This window comes from Dipodomys merriami, unplaced genomic scaffold, assembly GCF_024711535.1.
Source record: "Dipodomys merriami isolate MVZ:Mamm:240054 unplaced genomic scaffold, mDipMer1.0.p SCAF_2, whole genome shotgun sequence".
NCBI classification, from domain to species: Eukaryota; Metazoa; Chordata; class Mammalia; order Rodentia; family Heteromyidae; genus Dipodomys; species Dipodomys merriami.
In genome coordinates, this window is record NW_027203381.1 from 29,429,311 (window position 1) to 29,450,303 (window position 20,993).

Consider the following 20,993-nt stretch of genomic DNA (forward strand, 5'->3'; position numbering starts at 1 on the left):
TGGGCAGCCTCCACCTGTGGTCTCATGGACATTATTACCCACCTGTACAGGGACCAACTGGGGTTCTGGTTCCGCCAACAGCTGCAGATGACCCTGTGGGAAGAATTCCTGGGCTCTGAGTGAGGCCTGTTGTTCCCCCAGAGACACCTGCAGGCAGAGTATACACGAGTCAGTTTTTCCCTCTCTCTCTCTCAGGATTGGGGACAAATCTCTTGACCTCTAGCCTGTGCGAAAGCCTTATCTAGAAAGGAGGGCCTTGGATTAGACACCTTAGTTGCTTGGCACCCATAGATATTTCCCCCAGGGGGCGCTCTGCCCACAGAAGTTTGCTTCTTCATCTCACATCCCAGGCTGCAGTCGTGTTGGGTGACAAAGGTGTTTGCCTAACCAGTCTCTAGACATGAGTCCTTAGGGAATCCACCTTCCACCTGGGGAATTCCTGATAAACCCTTTTCCATTTTAGACGTGTCAAAGCATAAGATTCAACATCCTCTCATTAAACAAAGGAAGTTGCACCCCCCATAGCTCACCATCTTCTCTTGTCCTTGTCAGTGCCCCTCCAAATCCTGCTCTGCCTGTCATCAGCCTGTGTGTAGGATATCTTGAATTTAGTCTTTTTGATGTCTTCTGGGCCCCCTGTAGCCTTCCAGGCACGAAGCCAGTGGGGGAGCTAAGAAAGCACCCCAAACTGATGCCATGTAAGGATGAAGATGATGTCAAACTAAAGGGCACAGCTTTTGCCCAATCTTGCTTTTTACTGAAGGCTTGTCCTGTAGATGTATTCCAGTGTCATGGAAACCTTCCTTGGAATTCCTTTCTGGAATTATCAATTCATGGGAGAAAGGTGACATTTGATATAGACCTGCTCCTCTTTCTCTAATTCCTCTCTCCCTATGCTACTCTCTCTCTCTCTCTCTCTCTCTCTCTCTCTCTCTCTCTCTCTCTCTCTCTCTCTCTCTCTCTCTCTCTCTCTCTCTCTCTCTCTCTCTCTCTCTCTCTCTCTTCCCTCTGTCTCTGTTTCTGTCTCTTTGTCTCATCTCTGTCTGTCTCCTCTGTCTGTCTTATGGAGAGACATATAAACTTTTAGGTTACACTGGGGTTTGGAATTTTCCACTTTTCTTTCATGTGATGCTCTTGGGAAATAACAGATCATAAAGTTATGTTCTTTTCTTGTCTTCTATTAGCTGTCAGGTGTTCAGAGGTTCAATGATCAATCCTGCATATGTCGGGGAGGGCTCCCATCACCCCTACTCTACAGTAAGTATTTACTGACACCCAGATCATTTGCTAAGCTGAGGCTAAATCTCCTCCTGGAGGATGAAATTAATCTGGGATGAATGAATCTAATCTCATAAAAGGAGGCATAGTGAATTCCAGGATCACATCTATTGAGGAATCTCCGTAATGGCTTTGGGGCAGGTTTTCAGCTCCACATTCGAGAGAGAGAGAGAGAGAGAGAGAGAGAGAGAGAGAGAGAGAGAGAGAGAGAGAGAGAGAGAGAGAGAGAGAGAGAGAGAGAGAGAGAGAGAGAGAGAGAGAGAGAGAGAGAGAGAGAGAGAGAGAGAGAGAGAGAGAGAGAGAGAGAGAGAGAGAGAGAGTTACTTTAGGAAGAACTAGGCTGGCCCAAGTCCCATTCCTATTGGTAAATGACACCTGGCTCTTCATTCCCCAGTGTGGTGTACAAAATCTGGACCAGGCTTGAAAAAGGGCATCAGCTGTAGTGTTCCAAACACAGTAACATACACAGCAGGGCTGGGGCTTAGGAGCAGATGGTCCCTTGTGGTCTCCTCTGGCCTTACCACACCCCTCCTCCCAACCACACACTGCCCACGTTCCAGTCCATTCAAATCCTGATGAATTAACAACCTCTTGCACAGAAGCTGCATTCTTCCAGCAGCTCTGACTCCTTGTTTCCTGCGGTTAAAAATAGGTGGAAACTTACAGAAAACATCACACCTTTAGGTTTCAGAGGCAATTCTAGTCATTCTGGGGGATTTTTGCTTTAAGGATCCATAATGTGTGTCAGTAATTAAAGCCTGCTATTCTCTGGCAAATGAATTCCTTTTAGGAGCGCATTATTTCAGACTTTAAAAATAGTAAATGACTTATTCCTAGCGGGGCCTGTGGCCTTCAGGAATGGATTACTACAAAGCCCTCACCATGAGAATCTGAGGTCTCAGGGCTGCAGGAGTCTCTCTCATTCATCAGGAAGGATGATGAAGGAGGCCCCAGCATTAATAATAATGATAATAATAATAATAATAATAATAATAATAATAATAATAATAATAATAATAAAAACTGTGTGTCACCCTAAGGGTGTTGACTCTAGGTAATCAGACCACTAAGTGATGAAACCTTGTTGGGTCTGTTCAGTTGGGGATGTGTGTGCGCATGTGTGTGTGGCGGGGGGTGGGGGGAGGAAGGAGGCAGTGGTGGTACAGGGGTTGGAAGACAGGGCCTTATGCTTGTGAGAACGGTGTTCTACCACTTGACCCACAACCCCAGCATGGGTTGTCTTAAACGTAGAAAAAAAAAAGAGTGTGCTTTCACTGAAAATTAGAACCAAGTGCAATGGACTCAACCCATGGTGAGTGCAAAGCAGATAAGTACAGCCAGAAGACAAAAGACTCCTTAGCTGTGTCATGTAAGAAGGCCATTGGAGACAACGGTCAAAGTAGTCTCTCTGAGAACAGAGAAATCAACTGACTTTTATGATAAGGAAATAAAATCGGGTTCTTAGACCCCCAGGTTTAAAGGCTAGGAGCCTCAAGGTAGGTCCAGCCACTCACACCCCCTATACCAAATAAAAAGATAGGGTGATAAGCAGAGAAAGATGTATTATATGGCAGCCATGGTGAGACCCCAGCCTTCTGGCAGCCTGTAGAGGCCTAAGATAATCACTGCTGGGACGGGGAGGGGGGAAGGCGGGGGGGGGGAAGGGGAAGGGGGGAGAGGAGTGTTCAGGATAGTCTGTCCTGTGTCCTGGGAAAAGAAAGGGGGGGTTGATGGGGGAGATTACATTTCTTCAATGACATATTCTGCCTCCCTGGAGTGTCATGAGGCCAGCCTGTGGCATGGTTACCTGCCCCCTGCCCCCCACCAAAAGAGTCCAAGGGAGTTGGTGAGGGTGCTACTCCCATTCACCCATTCTCCGAGGCTTTATGTCCAGTGGCAGCTATGCAGGTTGAAGGCACCCAGTCTTGGTCAGTTTATACATTGAGCACTGAGGGAGGACTTTATCCTTCCATTTTCTCCAGGTTCTTTGGCCAGGCTGCAAATGAAAGTGACATAAAACAGATGAACAAGAGAAACATTGGATATTATGACATACATAGACATAGCAGTCCCCCAAAATATATAACTCAAAAAGAGTCAATTGATTGAAGCTTACATAGAGCATCCTGAGCTGCAGGAGGGAGTAGGGGCCAGGGGCTCTGGAAGGTGCTAGGTGGAGAATAGAGGAGAAGAAGGGAGAGGGGAGGGGAGGGCAGGAAAAAGAAGAGGAGGGGAGGGAATGTTTGACATGTAGTGCCTTGTTATGCAGGTTAGTCTCTCAGACGATTCATGTTCTCTACTGACAGCTTTCTTAATGTAGCTGTCTTTCATAGGTTTAACTGTCTTTTGGGAAAAAGCGGCTTTTCAGAGTGACTCCCATATCTGCAATTCTCAGAATAACCTGCTCAAAATACACCGAAGAACTATATTTGGGGTGGCATATTCTGGTCTCCTACAGTCACATTTTGAGGCAATGCATCCCAGCTCATAGCTGGGACACTTAGGGGGCCACTAGGAGTAGTCTATGCATGGGTGGGTTGGGAGGTACCCGTAGATTCCAAGGAATTGCACTTTTCATTAACCCAGGAAAACTTGCTTTCACACACTGAGACCTGGCCCTCAGACCACGCAGGGTTATTACAAGTTTGTGATATTGTCACAAAAGGAATTTTAGAACACATTGAGATAGAAACCAAGAAGGTCTATTAGCAAAAGAAAGAAAGGATAGTATACATCTAGACACGGGAACAGAAAGGACAGGTTCACCAGATGCTCCTTTCAAACCAGATGTCCACACTTAAGATAAATATTTTCCTTTGTAAGTACTTTTGTGATCAAAAGAGTCATTTCTCAAAAGTATTATTCCTGGGACAGGTGTCTTTAAGATATTCTTGCTCAGTTCCAAGTGTGCTCTACTATTAAGGCAAGTAGGCCAAATCAGAGCTCTTTTGTTTATTGACTGATTGACCTTGCTATGTGCTGCAGCTCACTGAGGAAATGTAAAGCTAAGAGCAAATAAAATATTGCCTTTTTTTTTTCTAGTTCTGGAGCTTGAAGTCAGGGCCTTGGCACCGTCCCTGAGCTTCTTTTGCTCTAAGCTAGTACTCTACAACTTGAACTACAGTACCACTTCTGTTTTTTCTCCTGTTTATGTGGCACTGAATAATGGAACCCCAGGGTTTCATGCATGTTAGGCAAGCACTCACTACTAAGCCATATTCTCAGTATCTTGCATGCTTGTAATCAAGCTATATTTTCTTCTTTTGTTTTTGGTCTGACACTGGGATGTGAATTTAGTGTCTGAAGCTTTCACTCATTGGCTGGCTTACTACAACCTAAGCCATGCCTCCAACCCCTAAGCTATTGCTTAATACAAATGTTTATTTCTGAATTCTGACTGTTATTTTCATATCTCATTTCCCTCTATCTATCCTGCCTCAGTTGCAATTTGGTAAACTCTTACTAAACATATGAGGAGGCCACCAACCTGATGTATCTGACAGTCAACCCAGAGCTTGTAGCCCAACAGGAAAGGGACTGTTCAGGATCTTTTATGCTCTGGTCTTGGATGCAAATACAAATGAAGTCCTCAAAGGCTAGAGTCCTTTCTTTATGCAAGCCTTGAGCTAGTTCTGGAGGCTTGCAGGTATATAAAGAGTCTACTGTCCTCCTCTTCCATCTCTTCCCTATCCTCTATCCTTATCCTCTATCTTCTCATTTAATTCTCCACCTCTAGATATTCTACCAACTGAATTATCCAGGCTCACAATTCTCCACCTCTCGCAGCTCAGTTAAATCCTCCTGCCATCACTGGGCCTTTCAAGTACATCCATGATGGGAGGGGCTGGCCCAGAAGCCTCAACCACCTGGGTGTAGGATCTTTGCAGGATTCTACGCTGCTCCACTTCTCCATTCTGTCAAAGCCCACAGTTGTTTGTTAACCCAGAGGCTTAGCTCCCTGCTTGGCTGTGTGATCTCAGCTAAGACTTCCTGAAAATCAGCCTTCCTTCATCCCTGCACTGGAGCTGAAGAGAGCTAAATGAAGGCAGAGGACAATTATTTTTTGGTATCCTTATAAAAATCATGAGGACATGAGCAGGTGCCCCCCCCTCCATACAGCAGCAGTCTGAGGGCTACTCAGAAAATCCCATGGCCTACACCCACCCAGGTATCCCAGGAGAGGAAGGTGGGGGCACTCTTTAGCTTGTTTTTGCCTCTTGGACCTGAGACTGGAGCAGTGGCCAAGGTACTGGGTATCTGGGCTCCCAGGCAAGCATGCTTTACCTTACACCATTTGGATAGAAAGGGCTGTGTACTGTTAAAGTCTGGATATAATTTAGAAGTGTTAAAGGCTTCATGCCTAGGGTGGCACTATTGGAAGCTGTAGTGTCTTTAAGAGGTGGGGCCTGGTCAGAAGTCCACAGGTCATGGGAGGCATGGCATGGAGGAGATTTTGGATTTTCTGTCATCTCCTTTCTCTCTTGCTTTCCAGACAAAGGTGAGTCATTTTTTTGTTTTGTTGTTGTTTACAAAATCTTCTATAGTCTTTGGCCATGATGTACTGCTTTACCATAGGCCCAAAGTAATGTGGCTGACAGAGCTTTCAAAACGTTGATCTTCCTCAGGTTTATTATAGTGACTGAAAGTGGACTAGCACACTGTGCTGTGAGATGCAGATGCTCAGGAGAGCGCTGTGCTGGCCGTTCTCATCTACGGTGCTTCTGTACGGTTTGCAGGCACTTTCCATCAGGTACCGTCTAGTCTAGCAGCCCTGATAACATAGTTTGGCACATCCTCCCTCTGTTGCTATGGGCTGGGAAGGGGAACTGAAGGGCAAGATTGACCTAAAAGCAAAGGAGCCAGGATACTGATGCAGACACATGCCACATGAGTCTGCTCACCTCTTTATCTAGTCAGGTCCATTATAATCACTGTCTGGGGCCTTAAGGAGGAAGAAGGAGACCAAAGAGAGGGATAGAGGGATAAAAATGTGAGCAGTGATTGACTGTTGCAGGTTTTGAAGATAAGGTATGCCGAGGTGGAGGAACCAATAAAGAACGCAGGAGCCCTTTACCACTTGGAAAGGCCAAGGAACTATCCCCCAATACCTCTCCCCCTATGAACCTACAAAATGGAACTGTCCCCTGCAAACATCTTACTTTTAGCCAACAGACTTCTGGCCAACATAATTGCAAAAGAATGCGTCTGTACTGTTTTAAGCTGCAGAGGTTTTGGTAAGTTGTTGCAATAGCCTTTGGAAACACATAGAGATGGTAAAAGTGGGGAACCCCTTGTAAGCCTGGCATGTTGTGAGATGCGCTACTGACTTCATAAAGGCGACTCTAACAGCTGTCCTAAGATATGTTCCAAACCTCCAAATATTTGCAAATGTTAAGTGAAAGGGAAATAAAATGGAATAGTACACTTCTTATTTGTCCTGCTGAGAATAGCTAAGGCACCAGAATATTGTAACATCAAACAACACAGGACGACACTGAAAGGTGGGTAAAGAAGTGAGGAATTAGGACCAAGGAACAACATGATGGCATGTTTTGTTTTGTTTTGTTTTGTTTGCTTGATGTAACTTGGACTAGATTCTGGTCATGACTGAAACCTGGAGATACTAATACACACATACACACACACACACACTGAAACCTGGAGATACTAATACACACACACACACACACACACACACACACACACACACACACACACACACACACACACACACACACACTGCAAAAAAATCCAAAAAGTCCATCAAGGGAGCTTGAACCAAAGAAGATGAAAATATTCCAAATTTGAGAAAAGATATAATCCTACAGATTCACAAAGCTGAGAAAGATCTCAAACCCAAAGAAAGGTACAAGATGTACAAAATCACCATTCCAAAAACTAAACACAAAGAAATAATTTCTATTCAGTGAGAGAAAAATGACACCGTGTATACAAGGAAAAGCTATTCACATGACATTGAATTTTCTCATCAGAAACCACAGAGGCCAGAGGAAGTGGCACAACATTTTTCAAGTGTGAGAAGAAAAGAACTGTCAAGCCAGAATTCTGCATCCAGTGAAAATATGCTTTGGGAATGCCAAGTAAATAAAAATATTCTCAGATGAAGAAGCACAAGACAATATGTTGCCCACAGAATCACGCCATAAGAATGGCTAAAAGAAGTTCTTAAAACAGAATGGAAGAGTGAATCTGACTCCCTGTCTTATTTCATATGTTAAAAAAAATTATCTCAGGGCTGGGTATGGTGGCATGTATGTGCACCCCCAGCTATTTGGTCTTTCAGTGTTTGGTTTGTTTGTTTTGCCAGTCCTGGGGCTTGAACTCAGGGCCTGGGCACTGTCCTGGAGCTTCTTTTGCTCAAGATGAGTACTTTACTGCTTGAGCCATAGAACCACTTCTGGCTTTTTCTGTTTATGTGGTACTAAGGAATCAAACCCAGGGCTTTTTGCATGGTAGACAAGCACTCTACCATTAAGCCACATTCCCATTCCCAGCCCCAGCCCCAGCTACTTGGGAGGTTGAGGTAGGAAGATCACTTAAGCCCAGGAGTTTGAGACTAGTATGGACTATATAATGAGCCCATGGTACACATAAAACTAAAACTTAACTATAGATCTAAGTTTAAGAGTACTTAGAAGAAAGAGAACATGGGAATACATCTTTGTGACTTCACTTTTGGCAATGGTTTCTTTTGACACCAAAGCACAATTCTTTCCCCCCCCCAATTATACTCCATTAAAATTAAAAACCAATGTCTTCACAAAAGAATATCATTAAGAAAGTGAAAACAGTCCATCCAATGGCAGAAAATATTTTTAAATCAAAGCCAAAGGAATTGAAACAAACAAACAAACAACACTTCTCTAAGATATTCAAATAACTAATAAGCAGAGGAAAGAGGGCTGGTTCAACAGCATTAGTAATCAGGAGATCAAAGCAGAACCATATTGAAATACCTCTCCATATTCACAAAGGTGGCTGTGATGGAACAAAAGTAATAGGTATACAACAACCCTGAAATGAATGACAGTGAAAATACAACAAATCAAAATGTGAATGTCAAGAAAGACAGTGTTGAGGGGAAAAAAGCTACATAAATGCTTATATATAAAAGAACAAAGAAAGAAGGGGGAGAATGCAGTCATAAAATTTAATGCAATCCTGTAAAATTTAAGAAAAGTAAGGAAGGGGTAGATAAAAGGGATGGGAGGGAATGTTAAAAAAAGGCGATATTGATCAAAATTCATTGTATTCATTTAACTGTTTTCTTCTCACTAAAATATTCCTTTTTTTCATTTAACTGTTTTGAATGGCAATTCCTTTGTACAACTACTTAAAGATAAAAAATAATGATGAGGTAGTGAATATGTTAATTAAGTTGAATCATTCAGAAACACACCATATTTCAAATCATAATGTTGCACAGAACAAATACTAACTAAAGTAATTAAATATTTGTTTTTCAAAGGACATCTCAAATCAATATGTAAATCTTGGATTGAGAAACCAGATCAAAATCAGCCCAAAGCAATCAGATTAAAGGAAATAAGTATGGAGATAAAGCAATGGAATTAAGAATGAAAATACACACAACTATGTTTATTGCAGCATTATTTACCATAGCTAAGATATGAAACCAATGCAGATGCCCCTCAGTAGATGAATGGATCAAGAAAATATGGTATATATACAAAATGGAATTCTATGCCTCCATCAGAAAGAATGACATTGCTCCATTTGTTAGGAAATGGAAAGGCTTGGAAAAAATTGTATTAAGTGAAGTAAGCCAGGCCTAAAGAAACATAGGTCCCATGGTTTCCCTTACTTGCAATAACTAATACATGTCCGAGACAAGTAGAAACGGTCAGATAAGTTGATGTTAGGCAAAATGAACCCCAAGATAAGGACTCAAATGTTTTTTCTTTCTTGCTATTGTTTCTAACATATTTATAAGATATTTCTTTGTTGCTTTGTATGTCCCTCCCCCACGGTATAACCCCTGTTTTCACTGTGTTTGATGTTGGTATACTTTGTGGAGGGGAAGGGAAAAAACAAATTGTTTAAATATGGATACAGGTAGATCCATTGCAACAATGAGATGTACAAGACATTATGTCAAAAACGAACTTTACAACTTTGGCCAGGGTGGGGGTGGGGGGTTGGGAGGGATGGAAAGGATGGGAAGGGGAAACAAAGGAGGAGGCAACAATGCTTGATAAGAAATGTACTCATTACCTTGCTCATGCAATTGTAACCCCTCTGTACGGTATTTTCACAATAAAAAAATAGAAAAAAGAAAAAAATAATAGAAAAGAATCACTGAAAGCAAAATAGACTTACTGAAAAGATCAATATTACTAACAAACTCCTAGCAAGCTAACAAAGAAAATAGAGAGGCCAGGCAAGGGTGGACCATGCCTATAACCTAGCACTTAAAAGGCAGAAGGAAACTTGAAAGTTCAAGGTCAGCCTGGCATACATACACAAGACCCAATCTCACAAAAACAAAGTCGAGCAGGGAGAAGAAGATAAAACAGCAACATCAGGAGTGCAACAATGGAGAAAATTACAGACTCTGCAGACATTAAAAAATCAAATGTAGCTGAACTTGACCAATTCCTCAAAAGGAAAAAGCTACCAAACTCACTCCATGTGAAATACATCATTTAAATTCCCCTATAATCACTTGGAAAAATTAAATCTGTAGTTAAAAAATACTGTAAAAGGAGTTTCCAGGTCCAGATGGTTTAATTGGGGAGGTCTACTAAACATTTAAAAGATTCTAAAGTAATTCTATATAATCTCTTCATAAAAATTGAAAGGAGAGAATACTTTCCAATCTAATTTATAATGGCGGAATTAACCTAAAAACTATACAATGGTAGTACAAGGAAGTAAACAGTAGAACAATATCCCTTGTAAATACAGATGAAAAAAATCCTTAACAACATACTATCAAACATCACCCAACAATCTATAATAAAATTCTATATAAAGACTTAGGGAACTAATTATATACCTTGTTCAATATATGAAAATCAATGTAATCAACCATGGTATTATCTTCATATTGCTGTGGTAACAAATTACTACAAAGTAGTGGTTTAAAAACACACTTAAAAATTCTAAGGATTCTAAGTCCAAAATGAATTTCATTGGGCTAAATTTAAGGTGTTGGTAAGGCAAGGTTTTAGAGGATAATTTGACTTTTTGAGATGGCATGACCCTCTCTGGAGGTCTTTATCTATAATAACTTACCCTCTAGACTCTCAAAGATTCACTTGAATCTTCTATGTAAGGTCTTAGCCCAAGATTTTGGGCTAAAATGTAAAATAAGTCTCCCCAGCTTCAGATTTCCAAATTTCATCACACAAATCAAATAATCCTGTGTGTACAAACTAAAGTGGGGCAAAATTATCTATGTGCTGATTACTCAAAATATTTTGTTTTCCCCTGGACATTAGAACTAGAACATAACCCATCTTGTGTCATAGCAACATAGCCTCCTGGATTCACTGTGGTTCTTGTCAAGGGGCTTGATCTCTGGGTCTGGGCACTGTTGCTCAGCTCTTCAGCTCAAGGCTAGCACTCTACCATTTGATCCACAGCACCACTTCTGGTTTTCTGGTGATTTATTGGAGAGAAGAATTTCATGGACTTTCCTGTGTAGGCTGGCTTTGAACAGTGATCCTCAGATCTCAGCCTCCTGAGAAGCTAGGATTACAGGTGTGAGCCACCTGCACCAGGCTCACTGTGGTTTGAAAGTCATTGGTACCCATCCTTCAAACTGTAGCATTGCTTTATGTATATATGTATGTATGCATGCATGCATGCATGTATGTGTGCATGTATGTATTTATGCTGTTCCTGGGTCTTGAACTCAGCCTGGGTACTGTTCTCGAGCTTTTATTACTCAATGTTAGTGTTGTACCACTTGGGCGATGTTTTCTCCTGCTTTTTGGTGGTTAGAGATAGGAGTCTCATAGGCTTCACTGCCAAGACTGGCTTTGAGTCACAATAATCAGATTTCAGCCTGCTGAGTTGCTAAGATTACAGGCATGAGCCACATGTTTGCTCGTTTTTTTTACTCCTTTGCACACCAGGCTCTACTTTTGATTATGTCCTCAGCTCAAGGGTTAGTTTTGCTTTCAAAATCTTCAGAGAAAATTCTTCCTGAATCTCTGCTGCCACTGTTAGTTCCAATAGGTTCCCACCCAACAGACAGTGACTTTTTTGGGACTTAGGTCAGCTCATGCTACTCCTAGTCTCCAAATCACATTCATATTTAAATCAAAAGTCCTGGCTACATGGTCTGACTTCTGCCTGCTTCTCATCCCTGTCTTGGACCCTGTCCCTCTCATTATACCTGGCCATCCTACCTTGCCTAGTCTTGCAACTTTCTGGTCTGGCTTCTGTTCCAGAGCTTTGCCTCCACTGTTCCTGCATCTCAAACATTGCCCAGTTGACACATGGTTTGGTAGTTAGTGCTTTTTGGGCTCTGCTCAGCTACACCTTCCTCAGGTAGACTGTTCACTGCTCTAGAACTTCCCTTTAGTCATTCTGCCAACTGCTTTAGTTTTCTTCATGACACATTCTACACTGGTGATTTGTTTTCATCAGTTTCCCTCCCTGTGTCATAGAAGTTCCATGAGGACATTCTAAACCTTTTAATGGCGAACAGTGTGTAGCTGGTGAATACACAACATTAAAGAATGTAAACAAATATTGCTCCTGAGATTTTTTGCCTCTTTTTTTCCTGTTTCATGTCCTCATACATTGCCCAGAACTTCCTGAACTGTTAGGCAATAATGGAAAGAGCAGGCATCCTTGTTTTGTTCTTGATTTAAATAGCAAGGTCTCTAGAGGTTTATCATTAAATATAATTCTGCCTGTTGGGTTAACAAGGAAGAGTGCTTTTGAATGCTTTTTTAAACACATGTATTTGATTCAAGTTCTTAGTTCTGATTTATCAAACATCCACTGCATCTGTGGCTGCCTAACTTCACATCCTGAGCCTTTCTTCTCCTCTCACAGCTGACTTCCCAATTTGGCCAGTGAAACAATACAATTACTAATAAAGACAGTGTGCCTTTGTCTACAACCCCTCCAGCCCCCACCCCAAAAAGTACAGCATGGTGTTGCTTGCTATCTTGTAGCCTGGAAAAGGTTCAAAGCTGAGGGCAGAAAAAGAAAAGTTCTGTGATGCAGCTCAGGCAGTAGGGGAAGCTGGTGTGCAGGGCAGACCTGTACTGTGTCCACCCCTGGAGCAGGAGAGCAGGGGGAGGGGAGAGAGGGCCAGCCCCTCCCCACGGCACCCATCAGGTCTCTCACGATGGTGGAACAGGGAGCCTACTGGAGGAAAGGCTGAGTTGCCTCTGCCACCTGGGCAGGAGTGATAGATTGAGTTAGAGAAGTGCCTTGTTTTGAAGAGTTAACAGGGAAGGTGACAGGATGGAGATTAGTTTAGTGGCAGAGAGCTTGCCTCTCATGCTTGAGGCCCTGAGTTTAAAAAAAAAAAAAAATAGGTGGTAGCTAGGCATTGGTAGCTCATTCCTATAATTTTAGCTATTCAGGAGGCTGAGATCAGGATAGTGGTTTGAAACCAGCCCAGGCAGAAAAGTCTAAAAGACTCTCTCCAAAGTAACCAGCAAAAAAGGCTTGGCTGGAGACATGGCTCAAGTTGTAGTGTTCCAGTTAAATAAGCGAACTGAGCAAGAGTGAGCATGGCCCTGAATTCAGATTCCAATACTGAAACAAAAGGTGGTGTAGGAGCCCTTCCTGGGAGTTGGCCTCAGAGCTCTTCCTCTGTCCTACTCCAGCAGGGAAGACCAAGGGTGAGACTGACCAGAGATCTTCCCTGCTCTATTCCACCCCTACCAAAACACAGGCAAAGGAGGGGAGAAGAGAGGAATAGCTTTGAGTCAAGTTCAAGACTCAATGTCCGAAAGAAAGAACATTTCAAAAAAGTTTGTGGGACAAGCCAGAAGTGTTAGGGGAGTTGCTCCTAAGTGAAGAGGGCTCCAAAGTATTGCTATGTGTGGCACAGTTACAGGAACAAATAAAACCATCTCAGGTGCTCTCTCCCCATAAATCCATTCCATTCACAGTTGGCTAAATGGGTTCCAGAAACTGCACCAGCTCTGCCAGTGCAAGTCCCCCTGGGGAGTCCTGGGCACAGGAGGTGTTTGAGGGATTGATGCCCAATGGCTTACCTTTGGTTTGATCCACTGCTGTGACCCCTTAAGCTCAAACACATAGCTGTAACAAGCAGACCTTGCAGAAATGGTTCAGGTCATCTGATGCTGCCCTGCAACACCTTCATAACCAGGTTAGTGCCACTTTCTGAGCAAGGGAGCTCCAGCTGAAGGAACTGTCATATGGCATGGCAGGACTTCTTTCCTTTTTAAGGAATGCATATTAATTGTATATGTACACAGTATTTTAGTTCATCCATTCATACGTGGACATTGGTGCTGCTTTGACTTGTTATTGTGAGTAGTGAGTAGACAATACTGGGCAAAATCTGAGACTTTGCTTTCAATTCTTTTGGATACAGAGCTATCCAAATTTGATGGCTCATCAACTTTTGTATGTGTGAACCCCCATATTTTCCATGCAATTTTACCTTCCTATGTCCCCACTAGCAGTACACATGGTTCCAGTTCATCAACACTTAAACCGTGTTTTAAAAAATGCTAGTCTTGTTTTAAAAAATGCTAGTCTTCCTATTGAATGTAAGGTGCTATCTGCACGATTTTGCTTGGTATTTGATGATCGATAGAATTTTAAAAGAAATATCTAGTCTTTTTCTTCTGTTTCTCTTCAATATTAGAGATTAAAACTCAAGAGACTTGTACTTGCAAGACAGATGCTCTACCACTTGAGCCACATCTCTAGCTCCTTTTTATGTTGGCTATTTTTTTGGCTATTTTTGGTAGGGTCTAGGTTTATGTCATTAGGTCTGGGCTGTGATCTTGCTGTTTTTGCTTTCTTCTAGTCATTGTGATTCACCCATAGTTGGGATAACAACGGTATTTCACTGTGCTCAATTATTGGTTAAGAGTCTCTCAAACTTCTTTTTGCCTGGGCTGGTCAAGATCACACTTCTACCCCTTTAGTAGCTAGAATTGTAAGGTTGAGCCATTGTGCCTATAACTCCCCACCCAACCCTTTGTTGGTCTTGGAGCTTGAACTCAGGGTCTGGCCACTGTCCCCGAACTTTTTCATTCAAGGCTAGTGCTCTACCACTTTGAGCTACAGTGCTACTTCTGGTTTTCTAGTGATTAATTGAAGAGTCTCAAGAACTTTAATGCCAAGAACTTTAATACTCAGATCTCAGCCTCCTGAGAAGCTAGGATTACAGGCATGAGCCACTGGCCCCTGGCTTTTTTTTTTTTTTTTTTTTTTTTGCTAGGTTGTGGGGCTTGAACTCTGGACCTGGGCACCGTCCATCAGCTCTTCTACCATTTGAGTCAGAGTACCACTTCTGGCTTTTTCTGTGTATGTGGTGCTGAGGAACTGAACCCAGGGCCTCATGCATACAAGGCAAGCACTCTACCACTGAGCCACCTTCCCAGTCCCTTTTGCCTACTTTTTAATCAGGCTATTTGACTTTTTGTTGCTGAGTCATAGTTGTTTGAACATTCTGGATATTTACCTTATCATTTGTGATTTGCTTTCTCTTGTTCACAGAGTTTTTGTGTTTGATGCAGTCCCATTTGTCTAGTTTTACTTTTGTGAGGCTTTTGGTACCATATTTAAGAAGTCATTCCCAACTCCAAGGTCATGAAACGTGTCCCCTTCATGTTGCCATAGGATTTTTGTTAAGTGTTTACACTGAGTTCATTACTGTTTATGGCTGTAAGCTAAGGGTTCTATCTTATTGTTCCTCACATGGATACAGCCTTCCCAATGCTACTTGTTGAGACTGTTCTTTCTCCTCAAGTGTTCTTGGCACTCTTGTTGAAGATCCATTGGCCACCTATGTGAGAGTTCATTACTAGGATATTTGGTGATAAATCTTGAAATGGAATAGTCTGCTTCTTTCCACTTCACACTCTTTTCAGAACTTGCAGTTATTCTCCTCCATAAAATTGTAAAGTAATCTTGCTTATACTTACAAAAAAAAATCAGGCTGAACCTTTGGTGTGCATTGTCACACCTGTACATCTATTTCAGGAAACACTGCACTTTCCAATCTATGTATATGAATTCTCTCCACTTGTTTAGATCTTTATTCCATCACCACTGGATAGTTTCATTATAGATGTACCGTATATGTACTTTTTTCCATTAAATTTTTAAGCAACTATAAATGATACTGTATTTTTAATATTGGTGGCTAATGATGTAGATCATCTTTTCATGTTTGGTCATTTCTGTATGTTCTTTGGAGAATGACTATTCATTAAAAATTGGTTTAACCTTGTCATATGTCTCAGATACAAATTCCTTATCATATATGACTAGCAAATATTTTGTCCCATTTTATGGGATGGTGTCCTTTGCTCCCCAGCTACTCCTACCCTCCTGACCCCCTCCCGTTTGCCCTTTTGTGATACTGAATAGCAACCCCAGGGCCTCATACATGCTAGGCAAACATCCTACTATTGAGCTATATCCCTAGTGGTATCCTCTGAACCATAAATTTTAAGTTTTGAAGACTCCAACTTACTTATCTTTAAACTCTTGCTGCTTTTTTTTTTTTGTAATTCAAAGTCTTGAAGATTTTATCAATGTTTCCTTTGAAGAGATTGTATAGCTTTAGCTCTTATTTATTTGATCCATTTACATTTTTGTATTTGGTGATATATAAGGGTTCAACTTCCTTCTTTTACATTTGTTCCTTGCTATAGTCTGAAAAAAAAACGGCTCCACTGAATTTTCTTGGCACTTGTTGAAAATCAATCAACCATGTTGTTAAGAGTTATTTTTGCATTCTTAACTGTATTCAGTTTACATCTTCCTTTGCATCGGTACAACACTGTCTTGCTTTACAGTAGTAATTGGAGACATGACAATAAAAAATCAAGGAGTGTTATTATCATTATTTTCTTTGGTGCCAGTACTGGGGCTTGAACTGAGTCTGGGTATAGTCATTGAGCTTTTTTGATCAAGGCCAATGCTCTTCCACTTGAGTCACAGCTTCACTTCTAGCTTTTTGGTAGTTAGTTGGAGATAAGACACACGGACTTCCCTGTCCTGGCTGGCTTCAAACCACAATCCTCAGATTACAGCTTCTTGAGTAGCTAAGATTATAGGCCCAGCAGTTTTGAGTACTCTTAACTTAAAAAAAAAAAAAGGAATGAACCCCAAGATAAGTCTTCAAATGTTTTGGTTTTTTTCCTTTCATGCAATTGTTTCTATCATATTTATAAAATGATTTCTATGTTGCTTTGTATGTCCCTCCCCCACAGTATAACCCATACTTTCATCACTGTTTTTGATGTTGGTATAATTTGTGGAGGGGAAGGGAAAAAAACAAATCATTTAACTAGGGATACAGTTGGACCCATTGCAACAATGAGATGTACAAGTCGTTATGTCAAAAATGAACTTAACAAGTTTGGTAGGGGGTGGGGGGAGGATAAGGTGGGGAGAGGGGACGAGTATGGGAAAGGATGGGAAGGGGAAACAATGAGGAGGCAACAATGCTTGATAAGAAATGTACTCATTATCTTGACCATGTAATTCTAACTCCTCTGTACAGTATTCTCACAATAAAAAAAAAATTTAAAACATTGTTTTAGCCATTCTGGATACCATGCATAAACTTTGATATGAAGTTTAGGATCAGCCTGTCAATTTCTGCCTCCAAAAAGCATCTGGAATATTTTTAAGGGATTACATTGAATTTATATGTCATTTTGAGGAGCATTAACATTGTAATTTCCATTGTTATGATTTCTAATTTGGTCTTGAGGTCTTCCTATTGACAGTGGCCATGATCCAAGCTCACCACTATCTAAAGAGAGCTTTGATTTTATTTTTCTTCTTCAACATTATCCCGATTTTCCTGTATCTGTTTCATTTACACACACACACACACACACACACACACACACACACACACACACACACACACACACACACACACACACACACACACACACACACACACACACACACACACACACCAATTTCTACAATAAAACATTGTGGGATTTTGACTTCATTACATCTATAAATCAATTTGCATGAGGCTGGTGTCATAACATTATATAATATTTCAAACCATCTATTGTACTTTTTCAACACCATTTTTGAATTTTTATACATTTTCATCTTGCTTAACTTTCTTCCTAGATATGACTTCCTTAATGATATTAAAGCTATTTTAAAGTTTCATGTGTTTATTACTGTCTATACAGTTGAGTTTTGTATACATGCCTCCTAGTCTGAAAAAATAGTTCTGATAGATTTATCAAGCAAATGGGAGGTAAACTTTTAAGAAATAAGAGATAAAAAAAGGGTCCTGTAATTAGAAATAGATCTAATTTTCCAAACAGTATAAAAAGTAGCTTAGCTCTTTGTGTATATCTCTTACAATGATTACTTCAGAAACATTCCCTTCCAAATTTTCTTCTTTGAGGAGCATTAAATTTCCTTTGGTATATACTTCTTAGAAGATGAGGAGAGCACCAAGTCCTTATAAAATAGGGACTGTGTTTTTTTCAGCTAACTGGTTGACAGGACAAATGAAGACATGGCCTACACGGTATTCTCCATTTACAGATAGTGAACAGCAGGATCTGTCAAGAATTAGGACAGAGAAATATATTAAAGTAGACTGTGAATGAAGTATAGTGAAAGGCTTGTGAGATTCAAATTTATCTTTGTCACACTTCATTTCTTATGGTCAAATAATCCTATGTATCTATTTTTCTTTTTCACTCAGTCTTTTTTATCTCAATTCACAACTAGATTAGATAAATACTAATATACTCTGCCTAATCTACAAATTGCTATGATGTAAAGGGATTAATTTTAACTTCAAATAACACCAATTTTAGGCACAACTAGTGAGGAATATTTTATATTTTACAGGTATTTAGGAATATTTTAATTAGAAAAATAAAAGCAATGGGATTATCTATCAAGTTCTAAAAGTACCCATGAATTAAAAGCACTCAAATATCCCTCTTAAAAAATAAAACCAAACCTTAAGTCACAATGCTGTTAATCTTTCCTACAATAACAAATGATACCAAGCTATTCTGGAATACAAAAACCTGAAATGCTGAGCATGAAAGTAATTTATTGATTAGACATTCAATTTTTTTCAAGCATTAGGTCTACTGAATAGAATTAACACAACTCATGGAGTAGGAAATAAAATTCCATCCAGTACCTGTTTCATTTTGAATTTCCTTGGGACAGTTTTGCCTTCTGTATTATAGCTTCAACCTAAAGCATCTACAGGCTTGATGTTGATGAAACAAACTGTATATAATCAACTTGGCAATTATCATTGGTGATGTGACTTTCAGAAACATTCTTAGGCACAAGAAATAACACTGCCTGCAGTGAGTCTTTGATAACCAAAGGAAAGAATACCATCAAATATAATCTAACAAAAACAAGCAAAATATATGCATTTTTGCCAATGGATTGCTTTAGATATTGGAGAAAATGTCACAATGCAAGTTTCTGGAAAGTTAAAAATTTAACTTTTAATTGACATAAATTTTTGGTAATCAATTGATTTTTTGGTATTAAAAATCAGAGAAAAATAAGATCAATGTAACCTACATGGAATTTAGGGAGAAATGCAGAACCTGCAAAATGGAATAGCTGCACTTCTTTAACTAACTCATTAAAAATGCCAATTATACATTTTCAGTCAAATTTTATTTTTTAAAAAACCAAATCAATGTTACAATTCAAGAATCTAATCTAAATATGTACTTGACAATAAAGCACATCTGTGTATGGAGTGAGAAAGATTTCAAAACTGGCAAATATATTATCTGCAAATACCCAAAGGATAAATCACTCTTTGTAAGCCTTTTGTTAAGTGGAGTCATAAAGAACTGAAGATTTATTGCTGTGAAACAAATCTGTACTACAGTAGTATGAATCCTGGGTATTAAGCATAATCAGTTGGATGAAGTTAATAAAGTTGATAATAGTGTGTGTCTGTGTGTGTCTCAGTGTATAAGCCAGTTGACCCAAGAACAACTGAGATATCTAACTTGTTCAGTTGAGACCAGACATGTTAAGTGTCCATTTTTTAAGAAGGCAATTAAAAATTACAATTCCAACAGTCCACAACCAAATAAAAATATTATAGAAAGAAATTAAAACTATGTTCAGAGAGCTTTTTGCCCAGCACCCCAAGGAAAATAAAAGCATCCATGACTATCACAGATGAAAACAAAATGAGTATCACTGAAATCAGTTATTTTTCCCCACTGAGGTATAAAATCTATATAGAAATTTGATACTATACTATAACAAATTGTACTTCTCATAGTTCTGTTTTAATTTCTTTTAAACCCTGTTTAATATAGTTTTTTATTGTTGTAAAAATGTTGTTTTCATGATTCTGAATCTGGTTCTTTCAGTTCTTTCTCATTTATTTTTATATCAATATTTAATATACTGGCTACCAGTCCTAATTAGGAAAAAAATCTTGGAAATCTTTTCTTCATGAGAGCACATTCAGCAGAAATTACTGATGTGCAAGTGAACCATAGAAGGTGCAGCTTTCCAGAAAGCATATTTTGTTGATTGTGTCTGAATATTCTTTCCCATGACTCTTGATGAAAGACTCTTTCAATCTTGTAAACATCATTGTGCACAGTCTCACTACTATGCATTTTCACGTCCTTGGACAGGAAGGCTGGTTCACAGCTAGTGAAAAGCTAAAAGTCTGAGTTTAATGGCTGATAAACCTTACATCCTGCAGAAGAGGAAAGTATTTTTCCTTTTTTGCTACTTAAGAATGTGGCAGAAATGTATGCTGAGGTAGCCCAGTCAATCCTTTTTTTCGTTTTTGTAAATTTGGTCTCAAAATATTTCTGGAAGGGTGACGTTTCGAAGAAGCCACTGTTGGGACCGGCTTCCATTGCAGTCTCTAATGCTGGGCACCTGGCTATCCTCTTCTGTGGCTTTATCCAGGCACTGATTACTGTTCACATGCTGCAGGGTTAATTTCTGAAAGTGATGGAGAGAAAAACATCTCAGCGATTATTTTTGATAATTGCTAAATTCCCCTATAGAAATGAGCACCTAAGGAAATCCAGGTGCTGGGGGCTGACACCTGTAACCCTAGCTACTCAGAGGACTAAGATCTGAGAATCATTGAAGCTAGACCAAGTAGTAAAATCTGGGAGATTCTTATTTCCAGTTAAGTCTCCCAAATCCAGAAGTGGAATTGTAGCTCACATGACAGAGAAATTATATTTAAAGAAAACATCAAGAGCTATAATGGGAAAAGCAATTGAGTAAGTACAATGGTGTATAATGAATAAAGATCATTTAAGATCTTCCAACCTATTTCTGAATAATTATTTCAGCTTTACAATTTCCATATGATAAGGCCTTCAACTTCTACTCATATAAACAGTGTGCTGGATCTTATTTGTGGAGTTCTTTTGATCTAAGATTTCACAATTTGAGGCTTATATTACAGAATGTTGACATCTTGGTTCTTTATCCAAAGTGTTATATGTTTCCAATGGATGAACATA

The 20,993-nt window shown here is 40.0% G+C and overlaps 1 protein-coding gene and 1 long non-coding RNA gene across 3 annotated transcripts in view; one reads left to right on the top strand and one right to left on the bottom strand.

Annotated features, from left to right (window-relative positions):
• Positions 1-1,182: 1,182 nt before the first annotated feature.
• LOC138831582 (uncharacterized) lies at positions 1,183-7,421 on the top strand. Its single transcript, XR_011373383.1, has 3 exons — positions 1,183-1,257; positions 5,904-6,028; positions 7,272-7,421. It is a non-coding gene; the product is annotated as an uncharacterized lncRNA (long non-coding RNA).
• A 10,897-nt stretch (positions 7,422-18,318) lies between these two features.
• Positions 18,319-20,993, bottom strand: part of Galnt1 (polypeptide N-acetylgalactosaminyltransferase 1) — an 80,513-nt gene continuing 77,838 nt past the window's right edge. For both annotated transcript variants that reach the window (XM_070029324.1, XM_070029326.1), the window contains exon 12: positions 18,319-20,457. In XM_070029324.1, coding sequence (XP_069885425.1) covers positions 20,311-20,457 — 147 coding nt within the window. In that variant the 3' untranslated portion in view covers positions 18,319-20,310. The remainder of the gene's footprint in view (positions 20,458-20,993) is intronic.